Source organism: Dasypus novemcinctus, chromosome 12 (assembly GCF_030445035.2).
Source record: "Dasypus novemcinctus isolate mDasNov1 chromosome 12, mDasNov1.1.hap2, whole genome shotgun sequence".
Taxonomy (NCBI): domain Eukaryota; kingdom Metazoa; phylum Chordata; class Mammalia; order Cingulata; family Dasypodidae; genus Dasypus; species Dasypus novemcinctus.
Window position 1 is genome coordinate 43,816,207 of NC_080684.1, and position 21,291 is coordinate 43,837,497.

At 37.6% G+C, this 21,291-nt stretch overlaps 1 protein-coding gene across 8 annotated transcripts in view; it reads left to right on the plus strand.

The window, feature by feature from the left end:
* Window positions 1-21,291, plus strand: part of MON2 (MON2 homolog, regulator of endosome-to-Golgi trafficking) — a 137,135-nt gene that overhangs the window by 105,060 nt on the left and 10,784 nt on the right. For 3 of the 8 annotated variants that reach the window (XR_011650263.1, XM_058308353.2, XM_058308355.2), the window contains 5 exons: window positions 5,434-5,577; window positions 6,213-6,230; window positions 6,524-6,652; window positions 9,681-9,871; window positions 20,501-20,561. Coding sequence is in view for 4 of the 8 variants with exons in the window: in XM_058308353.2 (XP_058164336.1) it covers window positions 5,434-5,577; window positions 6,213-6,230; window positions 6,524-6,652; window positions 9,681-9,871; window positions 20,501-20,561 (543 nt within the window). In the remaining 4 variants the exon portion in view is untranslated. The remainder of the gene's footprint in view (window positions 1-5,433; window positions 5,578-6,212; window positions 6,231-6,523; window positions 6,653-9,680; window positions 9,872-20,500; window positions 20,562-21,291) is intronic. The other 5 variants (XR_011650264.1, XM_058308354.2, XM_071218924.1 and 2 more) reach the window with 3 other exon arrangements.

A 21,291-nucleotide genomic window follows, 5' to 3' on the forward strand; every position in this document is an offset into this window, starting at 1 on the left:
TGTATGCGGTTCACTGGGCTTCTTGAATGTATATATTCATGTCTTTTATTAAATTTGGCAAGTTTTTAGCCATTAATTTTTAAAATATTCTTTCTGACCCTTTCTCCCTTCTCCTTCTGGGACTCCCATAGTTAGTACATTGGTATGCTTGATGGGGTACCACAGGTTTCTTAGTCTCTGGTCACTTTTTAAAAATATTTCTGCCCCTCAGCCTGACTCACTTCAGTTGTCTTATGTTCAAATTCACTAGTTCCTTCTGCCAACTTCAGATTTCTGTAGGGAATTTTTCATTTCAATCATTTTGTCTTTAACTCCAGTGTTTTTGTTTGGTTCATTTTTTAAATTTCTCTCTCTTTATTGAGCTTCTCATATTCATTCATTGTTTTCCTTATATCCTTTAGTTCTTTCTCTGTGTTTCTCCTTCACAGTTTAGCCCTTCTATCAAGTAGATCAGCCCAATGTGAATGTGAAGTGCAGGGTCCTCACTGTCTTATCTGAGTCTGTTTCTTTTCCTTGGCTCATGCTTCATGGTAGCCTGGGCAATTCCCATTTTTATAGGAATTCCCATGCCCCCTCCACCTCCTATGAAATAGACATCCTCCCTTTCCTGCGTGCTCTTTCGTATGACTTATAGCAGGTTATCCTTTGCACCAGGGCTCTTTGACTTCTTTGCTTCTTATGCTGCTGTAGCTGTCCACAAGCTGCTTCTGCCTGCAGAGCAAGTTCTGGGGAGAATAAGCCTGAGATGAGTTTCTAGATTAAAGCTTTCAAGTTGCCAGGGCTGTAGATTGGCAGTGACCTGAGTAGTCATTTGCATAATGCAAATTATGTGCTCTAACTGAGTGGATTATATCCAGTTGGAAAGATGAAAATTTTCATAGTCAGAATGGTGATATTTCTGTGATACCAGAGTATCTCTTAATTGCCTCTGTTGGAAGTCTAGTTGAGCAGTAATTCTTTGATCTCTTGATCCTTCATTGCACTGTACAGGGAAATAAAATGTGGAGACACTTAAAACTCAAGAGAGTTCATGTTTTTTCTCTAAAGAGAGCCTTCTTTGTTCTTCTTCCTCAGTATCCTTATATTGTATAGACCTTCAGGGTCAGTATTCTCTTGGTTCTCTATCACTAGTTCCCAACCAAATTGACTTAGTTATATGTGCTCATTGATTTTTTTTTTTTTTTTTTTTGGTCAAGATATTTTAGCATACATGGGGGACCTGGGAATTTGATTATCTGCTTTCTATACGTGCTGTACTATAAGTTCTGAGGTCAGGTAAGTACATCTGTCTTATTTGTTGCTTGTTCAGCCCCGACCAGCGGGGCAAAGAACGGGGGCTCGTGGTTGCGTGGAGGAGAATGGTGAGACAGGAGACGCGCGGAATGACAGCGAGACAGGGTGATGATCAAGCTGCAAAATTTTATTGCGAGAACAAAGCATATATACTCTTGGGAAGGGGAGGAGTGGTGCGTGAGGAGGTGGAGGCTAGGGATTGGCTGTCGCTGTTGCTAGGGTAGGTGGCAGGGTTTAGGGATTGGTGGCTGCTATTGCTGGGGTGGAAGGCAGACTTCAGGTTCGCGCCTTGCGCCTATGCACTGCCTTATCAGCCTGGGCAGTGGCGGGAAACGGAGAACAAAGGAGTGGGGAGGAAGAAGAATAAGGAAGTGGGCTCCCCTCTGGCGGCCATGTTACTGGCATTGCTGAACTCAGTGTACACTCGTATTGACTGCTCCCAACAGTTGCTGGCTTTATAAAGTCAAATGGCTGGATACCACACCTGTCCCCATCACCGACGCTGCTGGAGTTGTACTCCAAGAGATGCCGTCACATTGTATGTGAATGTTGTCCTTGCAGTTGTGCAGTTAAGCCCTGTCTTCTACTTCATATGGGAAAGTTTCTTAATCTCTCTGTACTTCAGGTTCCTCATCTGTAAAATGAAAATAAATTTACATTTTCCTATTAAATGGGATAATATTGTAAGGCATTTTGTGCCTTGCACAAGTTATTCATTCACTAAATGTCAGCTCTTATTATCTTCAACTTTTCTAGCAAAGTTCTTAGTACATGATAAGCATTGAATGAATTATTGTTCAATAAGTTAAAAAGAGAAACCTTGGTCTTTGTCAGGAGTTATGTATCCAATTTCTTTTCTTGTTTTCACATACATACTTTTCAAGAACTAATAGGAACTGTTGTCTAGTTTTCTTATTCTGAACTTTTGGACAAAAATCTGTTAACAGGTTCACCCTATAGATTTTTCTGCTATATAAACTTAAGGATCTTGAAGAGATACCAGTGATAGCTTTCTTAGCTGTAATTACTGTAAAGAAAATGTGGGTTCTATAGTATGCATTTTAAGATCCCAGAATTTCTTTATAAATCAGTTCATATGTTTTCTTTTTTATAAATGGCCATTGAAAATCAAAATATATAGTCATTAGTCAGTGCTAAGATATTTCCAGAGAAATTGTGACACTTAGTTTTCTAATGCATTCACCAAAGGCTCTTTTCTTTTTCTGATCATTGCAAGTTTTCACAAATCCACTTGGAGTAATTCATTCTTTTCATTGTAACTACTACATGTGTATTTCTAAGAGTTAAAACCCGCAAGAAAGAAGAAAGTAAACTATTAGAAATAGCTAGAGGAAGCAGATATAGCTCAAGCAATTGAGCTCCCACCTATTATAAAAAAGCTAGTAAAGAGAACTTTTTCGACTATATAAACATTACCATCCAAGATTTTCATTCACCATTTCTGAGAAAAATAACCAAATATCAAGAGATGGTGTTATATGTCTTTTTTTTTTTTTTAAGACTTATTTATTTCTCCCCACCTTCTTGTTGTTTTGCACTTGCTGTGTCTGTTCATCTTCCTTGTTTCTTTCGGAGGCACCAGGAGCCAAACCTGGGACCTCTGATGTGGGAGGGAAGTGCTTAATAGCTTGAGTTATCTCCACTCCCTGCTTTGTTGTATCTCTCATTCTGTTTTTCGTCCCTGCAACTCTTGTTGCATCATCTTGTTGTGTCAGCTCACCATGTCTGCCCGTCACGTCAGCTTGCTGTCTTCTTTAGGAGGTACCGGGAACATCTGCTTCCTGCTTTGCTATATATCTCATTGTGTTTTTTCCTTCTTGTGTTGTTGAGACCAGCTCAACATAAGGAACAGCTCGATTGGGAGGCACCGCAGAACTTAAAGAGACACAAGAAATAGGAAAAGAGGGGAACAGGGGACTCGAAGTCTCAAGGACCTAAGAGCCTTGACCCAAGCTTCCACATCATGTTTACTGAATGTTTCAGGGATGGGAGTATAGTTACTTTTTATTCTTTTAGATAATATTTTGCCAGAGTAATCTCTTTCACAGTTTCCCCATGTTTGCTGTGCAAGGTTTAAATGTTTCTTTTTGCAAACAGTTATGGGTGGTTCAGGGCAGTGTTACCTCCTGAAAGGACCTGATGTTCTAAGGCCCTACCCTCTTTTGCATTATGGAAACATTTTAACCTCCAGCCATATCACTATATTGTGTCTCTTGTTGTATCAGCTTGCCACGCCTGTCCGTCATGCACCTCACTGTCTTCTTTGGTAGGCACCAGGATCCAAGCCAGCGACCTCCCATGTGGTAGATGAGAGTCCAGTCACATGAGCCACATCTGCTACCCTATGTCTTTATTCTAGATTTTTTGGCATTGTAATTATAATATATGATAATCTAACTCTTAGGTATAGGTGGCATCTATAAGTATAAATAGGCTTCTACTTATTTCTTAACTCTACATAGCTCAAGGCAGTTTTATCTAAAAGTTTAGTTATGACTAAATAACTATATTCTCTCTGAGGGTAACTAAAACTTACCTATTAGCTGTTAATTAAAAAGCCACTGATGGAGAGCGGATGTGGCTCAAGCATTTGAGCGCCTGCTTCCCTCATGGGGGTCCTGGTTTTGGTTCCAGTGCCTTCTTAAAAAAACAAAAACAAAAAACAAACAGAAAAAACAATTTGAGTTGAGGAGTGCTGGCTTCTCACATATGAGGTTCCACGTTCAATTCCTGCCCTGGTACCTCAAAAAGAAAAAAAAAAAAAAAGCCATTGATAGCATAACAATGCAAATATTGTATCCCTCTTTTTTTAGAAATTCCCTAAAATTTTCAAATGCTTTGAATTTTGGTTTAGTGTGTATTGAGGGTACCCAAATGATTTCCAAAGCATAGAGGATCATGTTTTGTGTTTTGTCAAACACAACTATATTTCAAATATTCTGTAAATAATATCCTTAAATATTTTTCCCACAAAAGAAAAAGTGAACATAGGAAAATAAAAAGAGAGGACAAAATACATTTATGGCTAGAAAAAATACATAAAAAGATAAGATTTATTTTAAATACTTTCAGCATATTTGAAGTAATTAAAATCTAATATCCAGATATATATTTTGTTTCTATCAAATTAAACTAATTTGGAGAAGCTAGTTATTATTCATTAAAATGTTATTAAACTATTTAAATTTTCTTCTAAATCAAGTCTATATTCAGATGCATTGGACATTAAATGAGTACAGCCTTATAAAATAATTTATGCATTTCTTTTAGAAGCTGATTTTCTCACGTGACTTGTTTTTCCCAAATGCAATGTTCCAGGCATGTTATCAAAATCATATGTCATTTTCAATGAACTTTCTTAATGGTCTAATGGCTGTATTACTGAACAAATGATTAGCTTATAGAACCTCAGACTGCTTGGGACTTTTCTTTTAAGTACCTTACCTTTTTGTACGAGGTTACGTAATAAATCACACTTTCTATTAAAAAAACTTTTATTTTTTTTTGGCTGATAAACCCATTTCAGCCTACACTTTATTCAGTAAAACTTGAAATAGTTTAAATGTTCTATAGGGTTTAAAAGATGGTACAATATTTATATAAAATAGGACAGTCTTTAAGATTTTTTGGTTAAACAAATACATTTAAAGTAAGGAAGAGGGAAACGGACTTTGGACCAGTGGTTAGGGCGTCCGTCTACCATATGGGAGGTCCGCGGTTCAAACCCCGGGCCTCCTTGACCCGTGTGGAGCTGGCCATGCGCAGTGCTGATGCGCTCAAGGAGTGCCGTGCCACGCAAGGAGTGCCGTGCCACGCAAGGGTGTCCCCCGCGTGGGGGAGCCCCACGCGCAAGGAGTGTGCCCGTGAGGAGAGCCGCCCAGCGTGAAAAGAAAGAGCAGCCTGCCCAGGAATGGCGCCGCCCACACTTCCCGTGCCGCTGATGACAACAGAAGCGGACAAAGAAACAAGACGCAGCAAATAGACACCAAGAACAGACAACCAGGGGAGGGGGGGAAATTAAATAAATAAATAAATCTTTAAAAAAATAAAAAAATAAAAAATAAAGTAAGGAAGAAATTCAGATTATGTTTTCTAATGTTCTTACTTTGTTCTTTACAGGCCATCTGTGTAGGACCAGAAAATATGCAAATAATGTATCCAGCTATATTTGACCAGTTACTGGCATTTGTCGAATTTGCCTGTAAACCTCCACAGTATGGCCAGCTGGAAACGAAGCACATAGCAAATGCAAAATATAATCAGGTAATTTACTATAAATTTTACTTACTCTGTAAGATTTCATTGCTTATAAATAGAATCATTTCCACTTAAAATGGACATTATCTCAGAATCAGAAATTCTTCACAAATAAACTTTCATGCTTCGAGTAATAATTTAAGCTGAACAGAAACATGTTTGGAAAACCATTTCTGCATACCTTTTCCCCCTGTTAGGGTTTTCCTTTTTCCAAGGGTTTTCCAGAAAGTGTGACCCTTCATATTACTCTGCAGTGTCTCTTTCTTGAAAAATATAAATTCCCTTGTACCTTTTTTCAGGCTGCCCCATCCTACTACAGAGTGGCTTCTAAATCCCCAAGCCTAATCTTATCTAAAATAGAACCTGCAATGCAAGATGAAGAAATCTGTGTGTACTGAAAAAGTTGTCTACTACTGGTGTGAAATTTAGTTGGATTTTACATTTTTAAAAATTTAACAGCAATAGTTGGCAAATTTTAACTTTTTTTTGGCTTAGGGGAAAATTTAATTTTTAAATGCATGCACATGCTGATTTTGTTCGTTCAACATAAAAATTACAATTTTACATCATTCGAAATATAGTTTTAAAATGTATTAACTTTTCTCATTCTATTTGTCTTGCAACACATGGAATCACAATAGATCCAACTATTTGCACCGGTGAGTTAAATTTCCTAAATTGTCCTAACTTATTGGCGACAAATAAAGTACATCTTTCCCAGTTCTTGATAGAATGCTATATGTGCTTTTTCTGATAGTTTTAATTTTTGCCTGGCTGGAAATATTCTATCATGAAAGTCATATCTCTCTGAAAAGTTTGCATACAACATAATCTCACCTAAAACCAAGACCTGAACTTTAAGACAAAGAAGTTTTTTCATTGAAAACAATGATGATTTCATTTAATCCCACTAATTTTTTTTTTAACTCTTTGTGAAAATATTACTTTCTAGGCAGAATGGGTAGCCTTGAATTATGTACCATTTGCTGAAAGGTCTTTAGAAGTGGTTGTGGATTTATACCAAAAAACAGCATGTCACAAAGCAGTGGTGAATGAGAAAGTACTTCAGAATATTATTAAGGTATCTTTTTTTTCCCCTCTACTTTCAATTGATGTCAATATTATTAAAATTACACCTTAAGTAAATATATAATCATTTTACTGGTATAAATGCAAAATATAACTTATATTGTTTGTAGTGTTCTGCAACATTAATAAATTATATTCATGAAACCATTTTTCTAAAGTATTAGGTTTTTTTCAAAATGAAAAGTATTTAAAATGAACATGTATTTGATTTGTTACAATCTTTAGTTTTGCCACTTAAGATAATGGGGATACTGTTTGCTAGGACAGTATTTTTCAAACTTTGGGGTTGATTAGCATTCAGGGAGAAATTTACAGTGCAGCCCATCAATATAAAAGTGACCCTGTGTTACTTTTTTTAAGACGGTTTCTTAGCCCGTGGACAGCCATTTTTTATATCTCTTTTTTTGCTCCTCGTGTTTCATGTTTTATGCTTCATTTTGAAGGACAACCCTAAACCTTGCTCTTCTAGCACGTGAATAGACTTTCTATTTTACTGAACAGAGAAAACTACCTTCCCACAAAGAAGACCTTTCTCTATTCCAGGACTAATCCCTCTCTTTGCATCCATGTTTTCCTAATTCTATATTTCTTATTGGTGATTCTTTCCATTTCCTTTCAACCTCTTATCTTTAGCCTGCAAAGATGATATATTAGTCAGCCAGGGGGGTGCTAATGCAAAATACCAGAAATCTGTTGGCTTTTATAAAGGGTGTTTATTTGGGGTAGAAGCTTACAGTTACCAGGCAATAAAGCTTAAGTTACTTACCTCACCAAAGTCTATTGCCACGTGTTATACACGTGGGTACAAGATGGCTGCTGATGTCTGCCAGCGCTCAGGTTTCCTGGCTTCCTCTCTTCCCCGGGCTTGTCTCTCTCCTGGCTCAGCTGCTTTGTTCTTTCCACATGGCCAGCTATAGACTATCAGGCAGATGGTTCATCTCTCTTCCAAGGACCTCTGCCATGTCTAATGGAGCATTCTCTGCTTCCTCACTAATCTGCTTCTTAGTATGTTTATTTCCCTGGGCTCCAGTATCAAAATTCTAACCTCCCTTCTCTACAGTGCTGTTTCACATCCTACTGACATGGCCTATCAAAGACTTAATCATTATTTAAATAAAAGTGAAACCTCAAATCCAATATAATCTAATATGCCCAGAGGAACAGACCACTTTACAAACATAAACCAGTCATCTATTTTTGGAATTCGTAAACATTATCACACTGCTACAGATGGTTAAGTCTTATACTATGAGAACTTTATACTCTACTGCCTACTCAAATTGCCATTCTCTTTCAGCTTTCTTTTACTTCCAAATCCCTTTAAACAACTTGTGACCACGTAGATATCACTTACTCTTAACCTATTGCATATTGGCTTACTTCTGTATTACCCTATGGTAACTGTTTTCTCAGTGTTACAGAAAATCAAATCTCTAAATCTAAATCTTTTTCTAATTCTTCATTTTCCTCTAACATGGTCCTACCCTTATCTTCTTAAAATTCTTTCTTCCGTGATACTTCCTTCCTTCACATCACCACCTTGCCTACTCCAAACTGTCCTCTTTCTCCTTATTTATTGAGCATATTTTTAAAGCACCTTATTATCAGGTACTGACTAAATAGTAGAGATTTAAAAGTAAGATAATCCTTGTATTTAATAATTAAATTTAGGAAATATAGAAAGACAAATAATAGCAATGCAATATTATTATTGAGGGTGAAAACCACAGAGCAAAAGCTGCTTTGCAGCCAAAATCACCTGGCTTAGAATAATTCTTTGCTGTTTACTTGTTGCTCTATGATTCTGGGCAACTGGACCTGTCTCAGAGTTTCTCATCTGTAAAATAAGGATAATACCAAAATCACTTAACATGTCTTAACTATTAAGAGAATTAAATAGCATACAGCATTTAATGGTATTTGTCAAGTAATTAGTACTGAATAAAAGATTTCCCCACAAAGAAGTAACTACTGCATCTTGGGGATTTGTGCAAGGATTAACAGAGGTGACATTTGATGATGTCCTTGAAAGAATAAGAGTTTGGTAGGTAATAAGTGGGATAGAGACACTGTAGGTAGATTTTTTTTTTTTAAGATTTATTTATTTCTCTCCCCTCCCCCCCCCACCCCAGTTGTCTGTTCTCTGTGTCCATTCGCTGCGTCGTCGTCTTTGTCCGCTTCTGTTGTTGTCAGTGGCACGGGAATATGTGTGTCTTTTTGTTGCATCGTCTTGTTGTGTCAGCTCTCCGTGTGTGCGGCGCCATTCTTAGGCAGGCTGTACTTTCTTTCACACTGGGCGGCTCTCCTTACGGGGCGCATTCCTTGCGCGTGGGGCTCCTCTACGCAGGGACACCCCTGCGTGGCAGGGCACTCCTTCCGCACATCAACACTGCGCATGGGCCAGCTGCACATGAAGACCCATGTTCTTGAATTACCAATTTTACTGAGCTATTTGAAAAGGAGAAATAGTACATTAAAATTACAGTCTAATATAAAATTAAAAGAATTTTAGAGATAAAACATAAGACTTGCATTATTTTCAAGTCTTACATTTTATCTCTAAAATTACTGTAACCACTAGTAGAGAAATATTAAGCAGTATTGCTCTTTCTTGAAGGGGAGAACCATGTTAGCCAAATTCCTGCTAAGAGAACTATGGCAGGATGTTCTTAATTCCAGAACATCAAGTTAAGAAAAGCTGCTGAATGACACTTTCCTACTCTTAACTTCTCAGGTAATATCCCTATTTTTTATAATGAGAAACTGAGGTTCAAAAGGTTATTACTTATTCAGAGTCATTTTATAAGGTGGAGACAGGATTTAAAAGTATACCTTCTTAAGCAGCAGAATTTGAGGACCATATCTTAGAAGTGATCTTTCTGGAAAATAACATTGGTTTTAAATTGAAAATATCTATGCTATTATGTTTTTCTCTCTGCTAGAATTTTTTTTAAAGTAACTATAGTTGTGTGTATATGATTTAATTACATACTTGTTTTAAACTGTCTTTATTTTCACAGACTCTTAGGGTTCCTCTCAGTTTGAAGTATTCCTGTCCTTCTGAAAGCACATGGAAACTAGCTGTGTCTTCTCTTCTTAAAGTTCTTTCTATTGGGCTACCTGTTGCCCGGCAGCATGCTTCTTCTGGAAAATTTGACAGTATGTGGCCAGAACTAGCCAACACTTTTGAAGACTTTCTTTTTACTAAAAGGTCAGCTCATTCATTTTTAAAACTAAGACAACCTTTTAAGAAATGGTATATTATATCTGCATATGTTCTGAATAAAGTATTTATATTTATTCTTTAACAAAGTAATTGATTATTAAGATTGCTAAATTGTATACAAAAATTCAACTGAATTAGCCTGTATCCATCAGGTACATTATCTTTGAACAGTGGAGATTTTGCTCTTTAGAGTGTTTGGGTTGTGAGACAGGAATCTTATGTGTAAGTCCATATGTATGCATCATATTTAGGGAACCAATACTTTAAAGATCCAGGCTCCAAATAATTAGATTGGGAAACTCACCTCTAAATTCAGGGCTGTTTTTGGTTACTTTGGGGTTTTTTTTGTGTTTTTTTTTTTAATTGATATTTTCACCTTTAATTATATAATTTTGATTTAAAAATCTGATATTCATTAACTTCAACTTGTTTTTTGCCTTTTAATTTTAATTGAGAATTTTCAGTGTTTTAGAAGAAAAGTATGTATATATTTTTTTAATTTTTAAAGACACTTTAGATTACATAAGTGTTACATCAGAAATGTAGGGGTGAAACAGATGTGGCTTAAATGGTTGAGTGCCTTCTTCCCACATACAAGGTCCTGGGTTCGATCCCTGGCATCTCCTAAAAACAAAACAAACAACAAACAAACAGAAAAACCAACTCAGGGGAGCTGATGTAGCTCAGGGGTTGAGCACTGGCTTCTAACAACCGAGGTCTCAGGTTCAATCCCTGGCCACAGTACCTCAGGAAAAAAAAATATGTGTGTGTATATGTGTATGTATGGGGGTGTATATGTGTGTATAAATATATATATATATATAGCACAGCGCCGCCCTTTTGAGGGTTGGCGGCCAATGGCTCCTTCACGGGCTGCCGCTGCTGCCCTCAACACTCCACTGTCAAGAGAAAATGGTGGGTCAGAACAGCGCCATCGCTGCCAGTGTGTGCGGGGCCCTCTTTATTGGGTACTGTATTTACTTCGAACGCAAGAGATGTAGTGACCCCAATTTCAAGAACAGGCAGCGAGAGCGAAAGAAGCAGAAACTTGCCAAGGAGAGAGCTGGGCTTTCCAAGTTACCTGATCTTAAAGATGCTGAAGCTGTTCAGAAATTCTTCCTTGAAGAAATACAACTTGGTGAATAGTTACTAGCCCAAGGTGAATATGAGAAGAGTATGGACCATTTGACAAACACAATTGCTGTGTATGGACGGCCACAGCAGTTATTGCAAGTTTTACAGGAAACTTCCACCACTAGTGTTACAGATGCTTCTGACTAAGCTCCCAACAATTAGTCAGAGAATTGTAAGTGCTCAGAGCTTGACTGAAGATGATGTGGAATGAAAAACAAATGTCAACGTAATAAAACCTCTATTTAAAATATTCAAAAAATTCTTGGAAAATAAATAGCTTGGGGAGAATAAGGGCAAATGTGCTTGGTATGGACTGTGTAGCACACTAAAATCTACCAAAGTTAATTTTTGCTTTGTGTAGATCCATTTGTCTTATTTATTTTTCCCACTGGAAAATGTATTTTGATGAGGGCTTTTCAGTTTATAAATACACTATGAGTTATTGAAATACCATGGATTCTGTTTCTTCAGAAAATGTGCAATTAAAATGTACATACATGTAACAATACTTATCTTAAAAACATCCAGTGTTCTGTTTTGAAAGATAAGACAACAAAAAAGTATATGAGAAAGCTGAAGAGTACATATTTTAAAACTAGTACATTTTGTTACATATCAGAAAATTGGATGAAAACTCAATTGTGTTTATCAAAGCTAAGCATTAAAATCTTCAAGAAATACTTGTGAAATGTGTTGCTGTACTGTATTAACAGTTTCACTTCTACCTCTTGTATCAGTCTGGAAATATTTTGTTTTAATTCAGTGGGTTTAGTGAAATGTTTTCTTCTGGATATTTATCTCCCTGTATTTTAGATACGTGTAGTTACAAATAGCACTAGCAATGTGGACTGTGCCAATTGATGTCTGTTCATTCTCATTTATAAAATAAGGGAGCTGGTCCACTGATCTCTGAGGCGTCCCTTCCAGCTCCTGATTTATATAATTCTATTCAGCATCTTTAAGTCCACCTTCTGAGGAGTGTCTTCTTTAAGCCACCAGGCTTCGCATTTTTTAATTTAAAGTATATCCTTTAAGGTAACTGGGATGACCTGCTAGTAAACAGTATTTGTTCTCCTTTGCCTTTATCTTCAGGGTTCTTTAGTCCTGCTTAACTTGATTCATTTATCTTATTGAACAGTGAGAGTAAGGTATAAAACCTTGTGGTTGAAGACTTGAATGAAGCTGGTGGGACCTTTAGTACTCAAGTATTGGCATGTTGTCTGCAGTCAAAGATTGAATTTCAGGACTGAGAATAAGGATCCTTGGTATTGTGTGACATATGCTGACGTGAGCAGCTGAGCAGCTTTTCTCACTGTACACATTGGCTTTATGCTATCTTTAAGTCTCTGGAGAGATCCCAAAGATGCAGTGGACTTTTTATCTTGGTTTAGTTATCAACTTTTCTTATATTAACGTGAGTTTGTGTGTGTGTGTGTGTGTGCGTGCGCACATGTTGTGGTATAATGGAAAGGTTTACTTCTGCCTCTAGCAGCAGTAGCCTTGGGCATGTCCTGTCATATCCCTGCTAGTGTTCTCATTAGAACATTGGACTAGGTGACTCAAACTTTAAAGGACTCTTCCTCCAGGTACCTTCTAAGTTTGTGAGAACTCATACAGTGTACTTTTTAAAAATTATGACACTTGGTGTGCTTTTTGGGGGGGTGAGCAGGAGAAACATGATAGTTAATTGGTTTTACTAAGAGGATCTGAAATGCAATGCAGTGTAGTGGTGATTGGTCAGTAATTGACCTGTATATACAGCTAAGAAACTATCTTCTTTCTTGCAATGTCCTAGGTAAAGACTGAGGGGCTTAGAGGGAATATAGGTGGAAGAAGGAGTAGGGGCAGAGAGCTTGGCAAGAAAAGAAGGTCTGGAAAAACTAAGGATTGGCTGGAGGAGTGAGGGTTCCACTTAGATTTTAGGAGGGCAGAAAGCTAATAAATGCCCTTGAAAACTAGTACAGTACAAGCTGGAATGGGAGTTGTCCATCATTATCCTTTTGTTAGTTGTCCTTGGGTGATTTCAATGATCTCGAGAGTAGGTATTGCAACTAAGCTGAGATTGAGGGCTCAACCAGCATGTGAACAAACTGAAGGTTTAAGTCTCTGAAACATACATTGAACAAGTGTAGTGCTAATAGGTTCAGATAAAAGGGGTAGAAGAGCCATGTGTAGGGCAATTATAAATGAGTCTAACTCTGTTACATTGGGGAGCATGTATTCCAAAGTAAGGCCCACTGGCAGGGTGCCAAATTCCTGGGATTGTCTGCCCTGCCTATAGTGTCATGTCTCTAGAGCCCTTGGGAGCCCTGCTGTTTGAGGCACTGTTTACTGTGGCAGTCAATGAGATCCTGCTGAGACATGCAAAACTGTAACCTCTGGAATGACCTCCTAGCTCAATTTGTTTTTTCATTTTTCTATCTTTTATTTTTTTATTTTATTTCCCCTCCCCCCCAACCCCCCTGTTGTCGTCTCTCTGTCCATTCATTATGTGTTCTTCTGTGACCGCTTCTATTCTTAGCAGCAGCACCAGGAATCGGTGTTTCTTTTTGTTGCGTCATCTTCTTGTGTCAGCTCTCCATGTGTGCGGTGCCACTCCTGGGCAGGCTGCACTTTCTTTCACACTGGGCGACACTCCTTACAGGTTGCACTCCTTGCACATGAGGCTCCCCTACACGGGGGACACCCCTGCGTGGCAGGGCACTCTTGCGTACATTAGCACTGCACATGGGCCAGCTCCACACAGGTCACGGAGGCCCAGCGTTTGAACTGCAGACCTCCCGTGTGGTAGGAGGAAACCCTATCCATTGGGCCAAGTCTGCTTCCCCCAACTCACTTTGAAATCTCTTAGCCAGAAAAGCTCATTTGTGGGAAGCAGATGTGGCTCAAGCAATTAAGCTCCCATCTACCATATAGAAGGTCCAAGGGCTTGATACCCAGGGCATCCTGGTGAAGGTGAGCTGCCCTAAACAGAATGCTGCCCCAAGCAGAGTGCTGGCCCACATGGAGAGCTGGTGCAGCAAGATGATGCAGCAAAAAGAGACACAGAGGAGAGATAATAAGAGACACAGCAGACCAGGGAGCTGAGGTGGCACAAGAGAATGATTACCTCTCTCCCCCTCCAGAAGGTTCCCAGGGTCAGTTTCCAGACCTACCTAATGAGAATACAAGCAGACACAGAAGAGCACACAGATCAGAGAGAGCAGACAATGGAGGGAGGGGAGAGAAATAAATAAATATATTTTTTAAAAAAACAAAACTCATTTGTGAGAAGTGGATGTGGCTCAAGCAATCAAGCTCCTGCCTACCACATGGGAAGTCCCCGGTTCAGTTCCCAGTGCCTCCAAAAGAAAATGAGCAAGACAGCAAACTGCTGTGATGAGCAGGCACAGCAGGCTGACACAACAAGATGATGCAATAAGAGACATGAGGAAAACATAATGAGAGACATAACAAAGCAGGGAGCAGAGGAGGCTCAGGTGATTAGGCACCTCCCTCCCACATCAGAGGTCCCAGGTTTGGTTCCTGGTGCCTTCTGAAAAGAAGACAAGCACACAACAAACAGACACGGTAAATGCAAAGAATGAGGGAGTGGGGAGAAATAAATCTTAAAAAAAAAAAAAACAACTCACTTGTGGAAGTGGATGTGGCTCAAGCAGTTGAGCACCTGCTTCCCACATGAGAAGTCCTAGGTTCAGTCCCTGGTGCCTCCTAAAAGCAGACAGACAAGCAAACAAGCAGAAAAAATAACCAACTCAGGGGAGCCAGTATGACTCAGTGATTGAGCACTAGCTTCCCACATATGAAGTCCCAGGTTCAATCCCTGGCCTACCTCAAAAAAAAAAAAAACAAAAAAACAAACAAACCAACTCATTTGTATTTAATATTTCCCTTTTGTGGTCAAGGTCTTTTTCCAGATGCATTGCTATTCAGTGCTTTGTAATCCTCAGGGAGGCTTATCCCCAGAAGTCATTTCCCACACCAGGGAGTAGGTAGTACATTTATATGCTGAGTTTGGCTTAGAGAGAGGCCATGGCTAAGCAGCAAGGAGGCTTTCAGGAGATAACTCTTAGGCAGTATATAATACTAGGCAAAATTTCAGTTTCAGTAAAAAAGGTTTATAAGTATAGCGGTCAGTATCAAGGGCCTGGCATAATGGTCTGTCCTCCTTCACTAAATACTGCCCATGTACTCAGGATTCTTGCCACTCTATTAGAGAATGTAGCTGGACTTCCCAGGAAAGAATTCAGTGTTCTTTCCATTATTGTGTGGACAATGTCAGGGCTGCTTTCTTGTTTGTTTGTTTGTTTTAAAGATTTATTATTTATTTCCCTCCCCTGCATTGTCTGCTCTCTATTTCTGTTCTTTGTGTGCCCTCTGTGTCTGCTTTTGTTCTTATAGGAGGTACCAAAACTGAACCCGGGACCTCCCATGTGGAAGAGAGGCACTCAATTGTTTGAACTATATCCACTCCCTGCTTGTTGTGTCTCTTGTTGCGTTTCCTCATTGTGTCATCTTGTTGCATTGGCTTGTTGCATCAGCTCCCTGCACCAGCCAATTGCATTAGCTTGCTGTCTTGCTCGTCATCGTAAGGACACATCAGGAACTAACCTTTGGGAGATGAGCCCCTGAACTGCTTGAGCCACATCTACTTCCAGTACTCCCAGGGCTGGGTGTGTTTTTTTTGTTTTTTTTTTTTAAGATTTATTTTTTTATTTATTTCTCCCCCCCCCCCCAGTTGTCTGCTCTCTGTGTCCATTCGCTGTGTGTTCTTCTGTGACCGCTTCTATCCTTATTAGCGGCACCCGGAATCTGTGTTTCTTTTTGTTGCGTCATCTTGTTGTGTCAGCTTTCCGCGTGTGCGGTGCCATTCTTGGGCAGGCTGCACTTTCTTTCGCTCTGGGCAGCTCTCCCTACGGGGCGCACTCATTGTGCGTGGGGCTCCCCTACACGGGGACACCCCTGCGTGGCACGGCACTCCTTGCGCACATCAGCGCTGTGCATGGGCCAGCTCCACACAGGTCAAGGACGCCCAAGATTTGAACCTTGGACCTCCCATGTGGTAGACGGACGCCCTATCCATTGGGCCAAGTCCGCTTCCCCCAGGGCTGTTTTTAATGTCTAAAAATAACAAAGTTCTGAATTCTATCATTTAATAAGAATCAGTGTTCTAAATTGTAGTTATTCTAGTTACAGATTTAAGCTTTCTTCTATATAGAGAAGTATATCCTAGATTGACAATCAGGAGATCTGTGACCCAGTCTTAGCTCTGCCACCTTTCTGTCAACCTTTGAGCTGGTCATTTTCCCTCATTAAGCATCCTTTCCTTATTTGTAAGACAGAAGAGTTGATTGGACGAGTCATAAAAGTCTATGATTATTTTACATATTTTGACTTGATGTTTTTAACAGAACAGCTTGTGGATAAATCTGTTTAGTTTTTGTTTCATAGTTCAAAAATACTTGTAGGTTAAAATTGAAAGCTTTCAATAGTCAGTTGATGTTGGAAAATGCAATACTCAAGAAGAGGAGTTAAAAACCATGCAGGGGGGGGGTGGGGTTGAATGGGACCTCACATATATATTTTTAATGTAATATTATTACAAAGTCAATAAAAAATAAAAAAAATTAAAAAAAAAAAAAAAAAAAAACCATGCAGGGGAGAGGATATAGTTCAGTGGTTGAGCACCTGCTTCCCTTTACAAGGTGCTGGGTTCAATCCCTGGTACCTCCTAAAAAGCAAACACATACATGTAAATCTTCTTTGTTTCTTGAGAAGAGTTTGTTTTTGACTTCCAAGTAGTTAATTACTTTGGAGATCACAAACATTTTAAAATTTATTTTATTTCACATATGCACAATGTTCCATAACTGAAGTTCTTCATTACTATTTGAACATTAAGGAGAGTGTTTTGGGAAGTTGTATAGAATAACAAGAGTTATGTTTTTACCATAATAATATTTAAGTGATCTTGACAAATCCTTTAACCTAATTAATACACACTCTAGACCTTACGAATAAACATACTCTCTGATATTTCCCAACTTTTTTGGTCTTCAAGCTGCTTTGACAAGGCAGCAAACTTACAAATACAATTAAAAATTGCTATCATAAGTAAGAAAAAGAAAACACAAAGTTTAAAAACAAAAGGGTATAATCTAGTAGATAATTGAGGTCTTCTATTAATTCATTCAGGAATCCTTTATGAGTACCAGACATAGTGCTTTTCCTTTCGAAGACACACTACAATAGTAAGAATTTATATGATTAATGGCCTGTGGACCTTACTTTAAAAATGACTTATTATCCAAGAGAATTGAAGGCATATGTTCAAACAAAAACTTGCAAATGAATATTCATAGCATTATTCATAATAGCCCCAAAGTGGAGACAACCCAAATGTCCATCAACTGATGAATGAATAAATTAAATGTGTATTCATACAATGTAATATTATTCAGCCATAAAAAAGATGTAGTACTTGATGCATGCTACAACGTGGATGAACCTTTAAAAACACACTAAGGGAAAGTCAGACACAACAGACCATGTATTACATGTTTCCATTTACATGAAGTGTTCAGAATAGGCAAATCCATAGAGACAGAAAATAGATTGATTAGGGGTTACCAGGGACGTAGAGAGGGGGAAGTGAGAAGTGACTGCTAATGTGTACAGGGTTTCTTCTGGATGATGAAAATATAATAGAGGGACTCTGAGTTGTCCTAAATGATATTGCAGGGACAGATGCTAGACATTATATATCCTGCCATAACCCACTGAATGGACTGGGGGAGAGTGTAAACTACAATGTAAACTATTATCCATGTGGTGCATCAGTGCTCCAAAACGTATTCACCAAATGCAATGAATGTGCCAAAATGATGAAGGAGTTTGTTGATGTTTGAGGAGTGGGGTGAGGGGGGGTGGGGGGTATATGGGAAATATTTTTTGAATGTAACATTTAAAAAATAAAGAGAAAAAAACTTTTTAAAAAAGAAAATGTAATGGAATTAGTGGTATTGTTTGCACAATCTTGTGAATATATTAAAAACCACTGAATTGTACACTTTAAAAGGATGAATTTTATTGTATGTAAATTATCTCTCAATTTAAAAAATTTTAAACATACCATAGACAGATGTGATAAAAGATGCAAATAATACTTGATCAGTTTGAAGGCTCTTTATTTCAAATAAAGATTCAGAAAAAGAATTTTAAAAAATTAAGTATTACATTCCTTAAACTTAAGAGAATTTCAGGATCTTAAATGGCCCATTTATAACTACAGTATTGACCATCTACCTTTATAATTTATAGGTGAAATATGCTAATCTTGAGCAATTTTTAAAGCTCATCTAATCTTTTTTGATATGCTCAAAGTATCTTGTAAAAATGTCAGCTATAAATTTTTTTTTCAATTTCTCTCCCCTTCCCCCCACCCCGGTTGTCTGCTCTCTGTGTCCATTTGCTGTGTGTTCTGTGACCGCTTCTATCCTTATCAGTGGCACCAGGAATCTTTGTTTCTTTTTGTTGTGTCATCTTGTTGCGTCAGTTCTCCATGTATGCAGTGCCATTCTTGGGCAGGCTGCACCTTCTTCGCGCTGGGTGGCTCCCCTTACAGGGCGTGCTCCTTGGCATGCAGTGCTCCCCTACGCGGGGGACACCCCTGTGTAGCAGGGCACTCCTTGTACACATCAGCACTGCGAATGGGCCAGCTCCACATGGGTCAAGGAGGCCCCAGGTTTGAACCGCGGACCTCCCATGTGGTAGGCGGACGCCCTTTCCATTGGACCAAGTCCACTTCCCTATAAATTTCTTTAAAATAACCATTACTTTGGGTTCTGGGATCAGAATATTCAGCCTGTGCACAATCAGATGACTTCTTGATCATTATGTACATTGCAGTTTAGGAGGAGTGAACCTTTGAGTTTTTTGCTTTGTTTGCTAGTCTCTTCTGTCACCACAGTTATTTTAACAATCTAGTGTTTACTATATATGATCCCAATAAGATTAATATTATGAATGTGGTTTCTAATAAGTTTTTATTTTTAATTGTTTGTCATCCCATCCTTAATTACCACCACTACCTCAGAAATCTTTTAGTGTCATTACACATTTACTTGGTTGAGCTTTTATGTCAGAGATACAGGTAGGACCTAGGAAGCTGCTTTGATAGTAGTGGCTGTGAATTCCTACCATTGGTTCAGTTATGGGTGCATATCTTTAAAATTTTTGCTCTAATTTCTACTACCAGATTACACAGCCTGGAACTTGTACACCAGAAATAAATTCCATGAGAAAGAGATTGAACCCATCTTGATCACACCTGGACCTTAAATACCAATTATATAGTATCTGATGCAAAGTAGTTGGTGCTCACTCAATAGATACTTTTTGAATGAAATATATGCAAACCAAGTTCTAGTGCCTATAATACTTTATATATGTATGTGTATGTATTTTACTACCTATAAATGGTTAAACCAAATGATACCAAATAGAGTAAAAATAGCCCTAGATAAATAAAAAAAAATACTACATCTCCAAACCTAAATTGATAAGACTTTTTATAGAGAAGAATTTAGGTTAAAATATCAGGTGAATCTGGGTTCAAATTGTGACCTTCCCATTTACTGATAGTGTGTTCTTAGGTATATTATTATTCTAAACTTCAGTTTCCTCTTCCATCAATTGTATGATCATATACTTACCACATGGGGTTGCTGTGGGACCACATCAGATAGTACAAACAAAGCAGTCCAGTGGCTGGCTCTCCAATTTTAGCTGCCATTATTAATACTGTAGTAATTATTAACCATCTTATTTCAACTGTTTTGAGTAGTTAATATCCCACTGTTTTGTATACTCGATACCATTTTGCTGCTCATTCTTAAGAACTACAGGGTCTAGGATTTACTTTGGTTCCCTCAGAATTGTTGGTTTCCTCTGATCTTGCAGGAACACTTTTCTGATTTAGAAAACCTGAAACAGTCATCTTCTTTTCAGATGTTGTCTATCTGCTATTTTAAAGATCTTTTAATACATTGTATTTATTACAAATTAATGATTAATGGGCTGTCTGAGAGAATAATTCAGCAACTTGACCAAGGCTCTCTTAAATCACTGGCAATGTAAGTGAACTCAGATACTGTCACAGTGACAATTTTTGTTATAGCTACAGATGATGATAATATCTTTAACTTTCATCATTTTTTAATTTATAATGCTGAAAGAGGTTTAGTTCTACAGATTTTATTTAGTTCAGATTGGACCAAATGTTTTCATAGTTTCATGTTTGTAGTTTGTATAGTCATAAAAATCAATGACTTTTATTATTCTCTTTTAAAAAAAGGTAATGTCTTAAATTAGGTAGGGAAAAATAAAAGTTTTTGTCATTCGAATACTGTTTATTTTCTGTGTGTATTTCCAGGGAATATTTCACCTTTAAAAATTAAGTATTTTGTTTATTTTTTTTAGCATACCTCCAGATAATCTCTCTATTCAAGAGTTTCAAAGAAATGAAAGTATTGATGTTGAGGTGAGGAAGCTATTTAAAACATTTTTCTGTGACCATTTGTGAAAACCAAATAGTAGAAATGTTGATGATACATAATTGCTAAAGGAATGAAGTAAAATAATAGTATTGAACTTAAAAACATTAAAACTCACAAAATTTAAGGGCCAATTTTTAAATCATTGACTTTAAAAAATTTACTTCCATAGCTTTGTTATAGTCTTTTGCTATGTGTATGCTGTGTAAATACTTAGTTGATTGTATCCATTTAATAATTTTTAAAAACAGTAGATTCAGTGAAATAAACCCATCAGTCATTGAGAGGTTTTGAGAACTGACTCTGCAATTTGATAACCAGGTGTTTGTGTTTCAAATTGATCAATAAGTTGATTGGACCTTTCCATTTTTAACCAGTAGTAACTATAGACTTAGAATTCTTGAAGCAAATAGTGTTTTTTAAAGAATATATTTTGAGAATTATAAATGGAATTTGAAGAAGTAGTGTTTTTGTTATGGATTTTTTTATTGTTGGTGGGTAGTAGTTTTTGTTTTCGTTTCCTTTAAGTGTAAGAAGGAAACTTTTTTTAAGTAAATCAAATCAATCATGTTAAAGTGTACATTTAAAAAGCGTAGGGATTGTCATATAGATAGAAAATACTGCATTTAGTGCCATTACTATGTTAAAACTCTTGTGAACTTTTCTTTTCGTTCAAAGGGCAAAATAACACTGTTATTTGACAAAAATGAATATAAC